This window comes from Gossypium raimondii, chromosome 4 (genome assembly GCF_025698545.1).
Source record: "Gossypium raimondii isolate GPD5lz chromosome 4, ASM2569854v1, whole genome shotgun sequence".
In the NCBI taxonomy this organism is placed as follows: Eukaryota; Viridiplantae; Streptophyta; class Magnoliopsida; order Malvales; family Malvaceae; genus Gossypium; species Gossypium raimondii.
In genome coordinates, this window is record NC_068568.1 from 13650718 (window position 1) to 13663170 (window position 12453).

At 31.8% G+C, this 12453-nt stretch overlaps 2 protein-coding genes and 1 non-coding gene across 3 annotated transcripts; 2 read left to right on the forward strand and 1 right to left on the reverse strand.

Annotated features, from left to right (window-relative positions):
• The first annotated feature begins 9255 nt into the window (after window positions 1-9255).
• Window positions 9256-9328, forward strand: TRNAA-UGC (transfer RNA alanine (anticodon UGC)). The gene has a single exon. It is a non-coding gene; the product is annotated as a tRNA-Ala (tRNA).
• A 161-nt stretch (window positions 9329-9489) lies between these two features.
• On the forward strand, window positions 9490-10591 carry LOC105768184 (uncharacterized). Its single transcript, XM_012587961.2, has 2 exons — window positions 9490-9590; window positions 9754-10591. Exon 2 carries the CDS (start codon window positions 9886-9888, stop codon window positions 10369-10371), a length of 486 nt encoding a protein of 161 aa, XP_012443415.1. The 5' UTR covers window positions 9490-9590; window positions 9754-9885; the 3' UTR covers window positions 10372-10591.
• LOC105768183 (protein ALUMINUM SENSITIVE 3) lies at window positions 10479-12120 on the reverse strand. Its single transcript, XM_012587959.2, has 3 exons — window positions 11707-12120; window positions 10988-11233; window positions 10479-10916 (listed from the first exon to the last, which is right to left on the reverse strand). The coding sequence occupies exons 1-3, from the start codon at window positions 11971-11973 to the stop codon at window positions 10602-10604; spliced, it is 828 nt and encodes a 275-aa protein (XP_012443413.1). The 5' UTR covers window positions 11974-12120; the 3' UTR covers window positions 10479-10601.
• Between the last annotated feature and the right edge of the window lie 333 nt (window positions 12121-12453).

Genomic DNA, 12453 nt, shown 5'->3' on the forward strand with positions numbered 1-12453 from the left:
CTGCACTCCATTTCGATAATCGTCGCTAACTCTTGACAAATTCATCCAAGAACGGTCCATTTCTTAATTCTTGAAGTCTGACATTGACAATAAATTGCACGGGTTTAGGATTTAGGAATAAGTTATGTATTATGTAAGTTATGTAAGTTATGTAAGTTGTGTAAGTTGTGTATTATGAAACTTATGTAAGTTATGTCTTATGTAAGTTATGTATTATTATGTAGAGTATGTATTATTATGTAAGTTATTATGTAAGTTACACTATGTTTTTAACCTTATTGTGTATTATGTAACTTATTTAATTTATGTAGGGTATGCATTATTATGTAAGTTATTATGTAAGTTATGTAAGTTTTGTTTTGTTTATTATGTAACTTATTTAATTTATGTACGGTATGTATTATTATGTAAGTAGGGATGTAGGATATTATGTAAGTTATGTAAGTTTTTGTTTTGTGTATTATGTAACTTATTTAATTTATGTACGATATGTATTATTATGTAAGTAGGGATGTAGGATATTATATAAGTTATGTAAGTTTTGTTTTTGTGTATTATGTAACTTATTTAATTTATGTACGGTATGTATTATTATATAAGTTATGTAAATTTTGTTTTGTGTATTATGTAACTTATTTAATTTATGTATGTTATGTATTATTATGTAAGTTATTATGTAGGTTATTATATAAGTCATTATGTTGGTTATGTAAGTTGTGATATGATTACTAATTATGTATGTAAGTTATGATATGATTGCTAAATTTAAGTTATATAAGTTATGTATTATATGTAAGCTTATGTATGTAGGTTATGTAAGTTATGTAATGTATCAATTTTAAAATATATATAAATTTTAAATATATATATAAAACTATATATAAATATTAATAAGTTATGTAAGTTATGTATTATAAATTTAAATTACGTAAGTTATGAATTATGTAAGATATGTAAATTACGTAAGTTATGAAATTTGAACTTTAAAAAAATTTAATATTTAAAAATATTCGTGATTCAAATAAAATAAAATATTTAAAAATTTGTGATTAAAATAAAATAAAATATTTAAAATATAACTTTAAATACAATTTATTTAATTAGGTAAATTAAAAATAAAACAAAATAAAACAAAATATATTTTTCGTGATTAAAATAGCATAAAATTAAAATAAAAGATAATGAAAAGGAAAACATATAAATATTTGTATAGTTTGGACCAATTTATTTATCTATGTTAATATTATTTACACATTTCAAATGGGATTTTAGAAATGAATTACTTGAGAAATGGAAGAAGATTTAATTATTTATTAATGAAAGTTAAATGTGAGAAGAAAGTAGATTCAAAAAGGATACTTTCAATTTTATCTAATTATGTAATTTACGAGCTGTGTTATATTTGGGTCCTTAGAATCCTATCGTAACTTATCTTTGTAATTAACGGCAATGGTGATGGCAGGACACATGAGAACATATTTAGATTCCTTTAGACAAAGTATCATCAATTAGTCCCTAAACATTAATATACCGTCTTTGATTTGTGAAGGACCAAAATAATTTAATACCAAAACATGGCAAACTGGATGCCAGGTTATAGCAGAAAATATAAGGCAGAAAACTAGATGGCAATTTTAAGTAAGTAAAATCATCCAATATTTGAAAGGAAAACCAGCAAAAAAATGTATACAAAATCGGAGCCCCAAAAGACCAAATTTTCGATACCAACCTGCAAATACATAATCAGCCCATTCACATTTTTATACTACATTTCTGGCCAAATATGTTCTTAACAAATTCAATTGTAAGCAGTACTACTTTATTCATAACTGTACAAATACCATACATCATTACCATTCAATACAAAGGCTCATTTCATTGTAATCCATTCACAACATTTACCATATGTAAATACTCAAACAAATCTTAACATGACAACATTTTCAAGCAATTCAAATCTCATGACATACTCAATTTCATGATCTGTTAATTTCGGCAATTCTAAATTACCAATTTTAGCTTCAATTTCTGTATCTTATCACACATTATACTAAAAATTTATTTAACCTAAGTACATGTAATAATTTAATAAAAATAAAATAGATTAAATCCAGGCTCTGTTGCTAGATACTTCATGTTTTTGCATACTTTAAGATTTCTACAAATTATGACATCAATAGAAAACAGTAACAGACCAGTATGCCTAAAAAATGCAAAAAAACAGTAACACATCGACAGACAACAACAATGGTGTGTGAAACGTTGCCTAAAACCAGTTAAATGAAATGAAATGAAGACACCCACTGAAACCATTTCGAGAAAAACAATTTCAAACATAAAGAAAATCGAGTGTACCAGAGGGACGATGAGGAAAACCAACATCAACGGCGAAATGAAATAAACCTAAAACTATCTTTGAAACAACATAACATCGATTGCATACCCAATAATGAAACCATTCCCAAATAGAAGTAAAACAAACAAGTACAAACACAGAGGACGATGAACTAAACGAACGAAAACCCTATCTGATCGAGAAGAGAAATTTTTAAAGTAAGGAACATCAAAATAAATTTGACGAATAAAAAACAAAATAAATTTAATAAACAAGTCAAAACCCAAAGATTACATACGCAGAATCGGAACAAAATCGAACCTTTGAAGGCCTATTGTGCGACGTTCGTCTTCTCTGGAAGGAGGAAGGAGGCGATTTAGGGATTTCGGATTTCAAGAAATTCGGCAAGAAGGAGGCGATTTACGGATTTGGGAATTCAAGAAATTGGGCAAGAAGGAGCAAGAATTTCACAGAGAGAAGGCGATTTAGGGATTTTGGGGCGACGAATTTGGGGCTGGGGGAAGATTGCTTCGGGGGTATACCCCAAAATTATTTTCAGTAAGCGAAACGGCAACATTTTGCGTTGCATGTTTCGGCGTTTTTATAATAAACGCCACTATTGGATTTTATGAAGCTCACAAACGGCGCCGCATTGGCTAAGTTTATATATAATTGCGGCGCTTTATAACAAAACGCCACTATTAAATTATTTTTCAGAATAGAAACGGCGCCAAATCCGGAAATTTAATTAACTATTGCGGTGTTTCCCTTCAAAAACGCCACTATAAAATTTTTGCCAACACTGAAACGGCGCCGCATTCCGAAAACTTAATCGATCATTGCTATGAAAATGACATCGTCTTATTTTATAATGTTTGTGGCGCTTACGCATAAACGCCACTACTTTCACAACTTTTGCGGCGTTTCACAAAAAAAGCCACTAACACGCAATTAAATCAACGAAAGCGGTGTCGTACTACTTCATTTTTTTATATATTTTTTGCGTTTTATTAACAAACGCCGCTAATATTTAGCTTTTTATAAATTATTTACATTGTTGTAGACATTATTTTTAATTCATACATTAAAATTATGACATTATTAATATTATTAATAATATTATTTAAAAATTTTATCTGATTTATTAATTTCAATTGTTAAAATTTTATAAATTTTAAAATAAATCAGTATAATTTAAACATTATCAATATTTAAAATTATAAATTATAAATTATTTATATTATTCAATTAATGTATTATAATTTTAAAATTATATATACTCTATTTTAAGTGAATATATCAATGATTAATATATATATATATGTAAATAACACAATATTAAAATAATTTGTTTCATCATATATAACATATAAATATGTCATTCGTCATTAATTAGTAAACTAGTCATTTGTGTCACTTAGAACTATAGTATCATAATAATAATTAAAAAACAATACGTATTTGTCATTTTTTTCAAATTGGTACCAAAAAAGTCATTAAACCCAAAATCGCCCATACCCCAAAACCATGCATTGTAAACGTTAAATTATAAACTGCAAACCGTTAACCACAAGCATAAACCCTTAAAGCAGTAATTAACCTCTTAACATGACTAAAGCAGCCCAAATCTTAAACCCCAAACTCCTAAACCCTAAACCTAAAACACCATAACCCACATCATAAACCCTAAACTCAATACTCTAATATTCACAAAATATTAAACATTATGTAATGATTAACCCTAAAACCCTAAACTATATACGATAAACTTTTTAACTTATAATAATCACTAAACCTTAATCCCTAAACTCTCAAACCCTAAACCAAAAACAATATACCTACATAGTAAACCCTAAACCCTAAACTATAATCCAAAATAATAAACATTGTATAATGATCCCTAATACCCTAAACGTAACCCAAATACGATAAACTAAATATATAATAGCCTACATTATATTAATGCATGGTTAAGACCAAAACTGTGCGTTTTGGTAAAGATCTTTTGCGGCGCTTATAAAAAAGCGCCGCTAATAATATGATTTAGCGGTGATTTCTCGTGAACGCCACTAATTCCAGTATACATCAAGATTTAAACGCAGCGTTTCAGTTAATATATCTTGCGGCGCTTCTAAGAAAGCGCCGCTAATAGTATACTTTAGCAGCGTTTTCCAATAAGCGTCACTAATTCTAATATACCTCAATACCAAACTCTGTGTTTTGGTGTGCATATCTTGCGGCGCTTAACTGAAAGCGCCGCTAATACTGATATTTAGCGGCGTTTTATTGTAAACGCCACTAATTATATTATACATCAAGACCAAAACGTTGAGTTTTGGTTAAGAAATATAGCGGCGCTTCTCCAAACGCGCCGCTAATAGTACTCTTTAGCGGCGTTTTTCCGTAAGCGCCACTAATCCTAATATACCTCAAGACCAAACTCTGCGTTTTGGTGTGCATATCTTGCGGTGATTCTAAAAAATCGCCGCTAATTTTATACTTTAGCGGCGTTTTTAACTAACGCCACTAATTGTATTATACATCGAGACCAAACCGCTGCGTTTTGGTTAACATTTTTTGTAGCACTTCTATTAAGCACCACTAATTCTAATATACATCAAGATCAAAACTCTGCGTTTTGGTTATCATATTTTGCGGCGCTTTTAGTAAACGCCGCTAATACTTGTTTTACTGGCGTTTTTTTGTAAGCGCCACTAATTCTAATATACATCGATACCAAAACAATGCGTTTTCGTTAAGATTTTTGCGGTGCTTCCCACAATGCGCCGCTATTACTTGCTTTAGCGGCGTTTTATCATAATCGCCACTAATTATTGTATACATCAATACAAAAACGATGCGTTTTGGTCTTGAGATTTTGCGGCGCATAACCAAAAACGCCGCTACTTATGTTCTTTTACGTCGTTTTTCTTGAAGCGCCGCTAATGCCAGATATTTAGCGGCATTTTATTTTTTGCGCCGCTAATGCTCGATTTTTAGCGGCGTTTTTCGTCCAAACGCCACAAAATATGCCGCTAAAAGTCTGTTTTGGTGTAGTGAGAATAATTATATTGAATTTTATTAAATTATATATTATTATTAAATTATATTTAATAATAATTATTTTAAATTATATTTTATAGTATTATATATTATCATTTTAGTAAATTCATATAAGAATATTTAATATTAAGAATTTTATTAAATTATATATTTTTTATTAAATTATATTTAATAATAATTATGTTAAAATATGATTAAATTATTTATTATTTATATTAATAATCTTATTAAAATTTAATAACAATAACAATAACAATAACAATAATCATCTACCTAAAAAAAATTCTGATAAGGGTGTTCTAGTCATTTTAGTTTTTTTCCTTATGTTATTACAACATCATTCCATTCAACCAAACACAAGAATACTATTACAGTTCTATTCCATTCCATTCAACCAAACAATTGAATTACTATTACACATCTATTCCATTACAGCGAACCAAACGTGCCCTTAATACCTACACTATTTTGAAAGTCTTGTAATAGCTACTTTCTCCATTTTCTTCTTCTTTTTCTTTAGTGCACACTTTCGTTTTGCAAATGTTACCTCTTTTCTTATTCTATTGAATGACAAACGGATATTTTTAAGATTTAGAAAGTCTTCTCTTCCTTCTTAAGATAAATGTGAACAAAATTAATAATTACTAATTCAAAAATACTAAAACAAAATACATCTTCCTAATTCCTAAATGAGAACAAATAATAATTGTCGAAACCGTTTTTTGAAAAACAAAAAATTTAGTTGTCGACTTTAAAAAACAAAACTGGAGTCACCACCGATCCTTTATTAAGGTGTGATCGGGTCACCTTAAAAATGATTTTGGTCTACGAATTTTGAGAAAATGAGTTCGGGAGTCGGTTATGCACGAGGAAGGGTTAGCACCCTCGTGACACCCAAAATCGGTACCAAATTGATCATTTAATGTCTTAGTGTCGAAGGTTAAAAAGATTTTAAAAACAGCTTGAATGATGGAATTTGAAAAAAGATAATCAATTGTTCAGGTCATGTAAAGAAATCGAGTCCCAATACGTTAGGGTACAATTCCTCATAATCTCCGAACTTTGAATATCACTTTTATTTTATGCGAAAATCTTCATTTTGAGAAAGTAACATGCCACACCCAATACGTTAGGGCGCAACAAGTTAAGTTCCCAAAAATGATTTTTATACTCATGCATTTTGAATAAAGAATATTCTCGGCCTTTTAAGATTGACAAAGAAAATCAGAACCCAATGCGTTAGGGCTCAATTTCCCTCGAAAATCCCAAACTTCGAATAATGCTTTTATTCAAAAAAAAAACCTTTGAATCAAGAAAATAACTTTGATATATGGTTAAAACCAAAATATATTTTCAAAAGGGTATGTTGAAAAGTTAATGTACAATATGATACAAATACTTTAATTTAAAACATATATGAATAAATATTTATAAATATACATATACAAGTACAATCTACAAGTAAATTTAAAATATGTGTACGTATATATTTAACATACATACGATAATACATATAAAAAGATGGAATGCAATATATATAAAATGCATGTATATATGTATATGAGAATTGTGTAAATAAAGTAAAAATATAAAAATATGTACAATATGTATATAAAATAATGGAGTATATATAAAATAATATAATAATTTAAAAACCAAAATATATATATATTTATACTATAGAAAATGAATGTATTAAAATATGTATTAAAATATGTAGGTATGCATATATACACACGTTTGTAAAAAAATCTATGAAGGATAATATAAAAATTACGTATATTCATATTTACAAAAGTAAAAAAAATGTTTGTATATACAAAAATATATGTATGTATTAAAAGCTTTTAAAAAATGTATGTATATGTATTACTTTAAAAAACATGCGTATGTATATATAATAATAATAATAATAATAATAATAATAATAATAATAATAATAATAAAATGGGGACTAAATCAAAATTAAACAGAATTTTAAGGTCAAACTTAAAAATAAAAAAACAAAAAAAACTAAATCATATTGCGCATGAAAGGGGAAGGACCAAAGAAAGAAATATCCCCGCGCTGGCAAAACGGCGCCGTTCCAGTGGGCGCATGCACATGGTTCCTGGACCAGATTGAAACATGAAAGAAATTTCGTGGCTAAATTGTAAATGCGTAAAGTACTGCATTTAAATCAAGAATAAAAACGAGGGACCAAAAGCGGAAATTTCCCATTCAGGGCCAGAACGCGCGGATCCTCCCCTTCGGGTCGGGTCACCGCGCGGGTCTGGCCACTTTAAACGGCGCCATTTTACCTTTTGTTTTAAATTAAATTAAAAAAACAGAGAAAGAATTAGGGAAAAATCTGTTTTCCATTTCTCTAAAGCAGACTGCTTCTTTAGGGTTTTATCAACCCTTCAGCGCCGCTGTTTTCAAGAACCCCCACGACCTCAATCGCTGTCCTAGCCTCCGATCGTGACGGAGAATGGAGCAGAACGCGATAAGACCGGGTAAGTCTTCCTTCTCCCCTTTTATTCCCGTTAAGAAACAAAATAAGAATAAATAAATAAATAAATAAAATTGGATTCACTTTCGAAAAACAAAAAAATCTTTGTATTCACAGTGTTTCTCTCTATTTTCGTCCCCTTTTTTACACTCAAAAGTCCCCCCATTTACACTGAAAATATTGGCATTTTATAGCCGAAAATGGAAAAGAAAAACAAATCCAAAAAAATCTATTCGGTTGTTTGTTGGCCCGATTTTTGCTCTTCTCTTTCGTTTGTTGCAGGTACGTGCTTGAGGAGCGGCGTTTGCGGAGGTGTGGCGTGCGTAGAGGCGATGAAGTTGCGGCATAAGTCGCTCTAGGGTTTCTGATTTGGCTGAAAATTGGTTAAGCTTTGGGCTTGTTGGGCTGTCATTATTTTGGGCCTGTAATTAGGGTTAATTTTTTTGGGCCCGGGCATATTTGGGCTTGTACAATAACCTTATAAATTTCTTCCCCTTCTCCTTCAGTTGATATCAAGAGAAAATGAAAATGGCTAGGAATAAATATATTCCTTCTTCCTTAGTGATATTTTCTTCTTCTAGAAGCAAAATATATTATGTTCATCCATTGATGAGTCTTCTCTTTATTTATTGAGAGCTTCCTTTCTTTCCCAAATATCAAGAGTTGCATCAAAGAGGAAAAACATAAACATGGAGCCAAATGATTTCTTCTCTACATTTCCATTTTAGGTGGTTATAACTAATTCAAGCAATACAAAAGTTGAAGGGAGTTTATTATTGACATCATCAAGGGTTGACAGAACTTCATTTTACTCACTTTTGATCTGACAATTAAAAACATTATCTACACATGATTTGCATAGAATTGTTCACTTGAAAGTTGACACCACGTCGTAAACTCTATATACACCTCGACACTTTCACTTGACTTACAATGTCATTGTCAATATCCACAAAAATAGACCATGTTAACAATTAAATCAACATTATTAAATTTGAAAAAAATACAAAGAATTAGGACTAAATTTTAAAATTCACACATGTGCATAAACCTTTGGCGCATATATATATATTGGCGTTCACTTTTCTCCATTTCATTGTAATGTACACAAACAGTACGGCAGATATGCGCACCACATGATTGCATTCTATCCTATTCTATCTCGTGTGGACTGCTTGTCTATTTAGTGTTGCTGGCCATGCAATGTGTAGGATATGAAAATGGCAAAAGCAACCAAATACTTTATCTCCTTCATTTTGAAAGCATTCTGTTCCAGCATCACCTAAACCGGGTGGCTGTCACATTCTTCCATAATGTATTACCTTAATATAGTTTTATTATTATAATTCTATCTCATTAAAGCAAAGGGGATGTAGCTCAAATGGTAGAGCGCTCGCTTTGCATGCGAGAGGCACGGGGTTCGATCCCCCGCATCTCCATTTCTTTTTATTTCTGTTTTGATGGCAACATATTACTACCAAATTTGACAGACCAAATTTTGTTCTTACATGGAGTTTAGTTTTATTTAGGTCAGAAATCATTCAGAGCCAGGAGAATGATTTTCCCTTCTTTCTTCCTCTTTTTTTTTTTTTTTTCAATTCAATATTTGTGTTGTTTGAGTAGCAGAGAATATAAGAAAGACACTTTCCTAGCAAAGTCTCTGGATTTTGGTGATGGATAAGTTTTGCATAAGATGCTCTGGTGAGTGATGAACCGACTCTCATCTTCCTTTAAAAAATTTGGTTCGATTCAACAAACCTTTACCATGGCGAATCTCAATCTCCCTCCAGTTTTAAAGATAGTGTTCATTATCATACATTGTGCAACCCCTCACTTTCTTCTTTTTGCTTTATTTTCAAAACAGAACCGCTTCTGTCTCTTACACTCTCCATTTTTGGAAGGACTGCAAATCCTTTCGTACCCATGAACCACTCGAGTTTTGACATTTCAGAAGCACAAGTCATTGATAATTACAGTTCTTGGTTTAATAGCAAAAATGGTTTTACTGGCACTGGTGAAGAATCGGCTTCCTTGTTCCATATGCCCCACCTTTATCCCGTTCCCGATCTACCATAAGACAGCTTATCAGGTACAGCATGGGAAGCTTTCTGAATATGATTCTTGCTTTAGGGGCTACTGGGGAGACGATCTCTTCTCTTGTAAGTACGCTACAGATGATGATGATGATGATGATGGATGCAATGACACCAGGGCAAGGACCAAACACGAAGACTCAAACCAAAGTGAAGACCAGTACCGAAGTTATACCAGTTACTGTGAGGGTGAATTTGGTCAGCCTGACTGTAATTATTATAACCCTTGGTCTTACAAACTATTTTGTGAAGATGATGATTCCGACAGCCAGTATAATGGAGATGAAACAAGTTCCACATATGGCCACCACATGGACGACGTGGGACTTTTCAAAGGTATCTTTGGTTCTTTCCCTTGTTTACGACAATATGCAGGGATAAACCAGTGAACACAGTAGAAACTTTACCAGCAAGTAAGCATGCAACTCTGTTCTATGATTGTTTGCACCACTTACCATTAATAGATTCAGTTTTAGTAGTTTAATCTTAATCTTGGTTGTAACAAAAGCTGGTGCTTCCGAAATTTAATCATATCAAAGAAGAAAAACATGTAGGTTACATATATTTTACAACTTCTCATAGCAAAAGAGAAGTGAGAATTATTGAAAATCGAAACTCATCAATCTGAAGAGAAAACTTTTGTCTCCAACTGGTATGCTTTAGTGAAGAAAGCAGGCCAACAGAGGTAAGTTGACATGATGCTGCTAACTGTAGAGGCACCAATTAGCATGTTCATCACAACAATCTGCAGTTGAATTGCCTCTAATGGCGAAGCGCCTCCCATTATGAGGCCCGTCATTGCCCCTGGAAGTGAGATAAGACCCACCGTTTTGGCATTGTCCAACACCGGAGAGAGCGAAATCACCAGAGCCCTTTTCACTTGTTCTAGTGTCGCTTGACGTGGAGTTGCCCCGAGTGCCAAAGCAGTCTCCACCTGTGGAAAGTGATGCAAACTCGTTAACAGAGTGCTTGGAAAACAACCATTGACAGGTTTTTAGAACTTACAAGGCTCATTTGTAACTTGATATCATCTCGAAGCCTTTTCATGGTGACTCCGGTTACTGTCATAGCATTTCCGACCATCATACCGGCGACGGGGATAATGTATCTCGGAGTGAAAGGGAAAACATTGAGTACAACAAGAACAAACATGGTGAGTGTTGTGCCAGCCAGGATAGATACTCCAGCAACATACTTCCCACGGGGAACATGTTTGGCACGTTGCCCTGCTGTATATCCAGCAACTGAAACCTGAAATCCATGTTTCCAAGCACCCCTTAGCGTGGACTTTTGAGATTTTGGCAGAATCAAAACTTGAAGAAACTATCCAAACTCCTAATATTGATGGTGCAATTTAGAAGCAATCAAGAATTTACTCAGAAAGAGACTTGAACCTGAAATCCCAAACATTTGGATTATTCTGTGTTTGGTCATATCAGACAAACTAAACTGTATACATAAAACTATGTGACCAATTTTAAATAAGAAATAAACATTTTGATGTGATAGAAACACCCCATAAGCATACTATCTAATGCTCAAATCCCAAAAGAAAGGCAGTCAGAAAACCAAGAATTCTGCAGATTTTGTAATATGATCAATAAAGCAAGGCAAAGGCAGTAAATTTAACATTCAAATCTCACACTTGACAGTACCCTAAAAATTGAATTGACTTGCTGTAAGTCAAAAAGAGATGACCCTGATCTAAAAGTTAAAAGACAAACCATGAAAAGGTAGGCAAGAACGATCCAGCCACTGTTGTCCTGGTTAAATATGAACTGAAGAACAAACCCAATAATAGAAAGCTGAAGAAAAGCTCTGAAAATGGAATAAATCATCTCTTTTTCCAAGCCCAGGTTTTGCATGAAAGACAAGAGCACGGCTAAGAGGACGACGGTAAGGGCAGCCGCTGGCTTCACCATGCCTTTTAGGAACTCAAACAACCAATCCCAGTCCATTGAGAGATGAAAGTGAGAGTTAAAATCCAGCATGTTGATGATAAGAGCTTTCCTTTTGGGGGGTTTTGTGGTGGAAAAGTAGAAGAAAGAAAGGAGAAGGTACCTCCCCCTGATGGGGAAGCTTGGGTGTTGAGACAACTCGTGGAGATACTATTCGAGCGGTTTGTAATTACAAAAAGTTAAGCAAAACTACAAACGAATATTTATGATGAAGACGTTAATTCTTCTGTTATTTCTTCTTCTTTTTTATGCTTTGGCGCAACTAACGAGGATAGTACCACCAAAATTAAAATCAAAATTTATTTTTTAATTCAAATTAATAGTTAAATTATTCATTTTGTCTAAAAAAATGTAACTTTCAACGTGTTATATTGTTATTATTTGATTAGGAAAAATTTTATTATTTTTTCAATTTAGAATTATTAATATTATTTTATTTTATTAATTCAGTTTATTATAATGTTATTGTTTTGTTACGTGATTAATAAATAAAATTTTATTATTATTCTAGAA

What these genes read in the sequence shown, in the direction of transcription:
- LOC105768183 (XM_012587959.2), bottom strand. Translation starts at nt 11,973, where the DNA reads ATGCTGGATTTTAACTCTCACTTTCATCTCTCAATGGACTGGGATTGG. An exon ending in TTCTTGCCTACCTTTTCATG is followed by an intron (nt 11,234 to 11,706) that starts GTTTGTCTTTTA and finishes CATGGATTTCAG; the next exon opens with GTTTCAGTTGCTGGATATAC. An exon ending in TCAAGTTACAAATGAGCCTT is followed by an intron (nt 10,917 to 10,987) that starts GTAAGTTCTAAA and finishes CACTTTCCACAG; the next exon opens with GTGGAGACTGCTTTGGCACT.
- LOC105768184 (XM_012587961.2), top strand. Translation starts at nt 9,886, where the DNA reads ATGGTTTTACTGGCACTGGTGAAGAATCGGCTTCCTTGTTCCATATGC.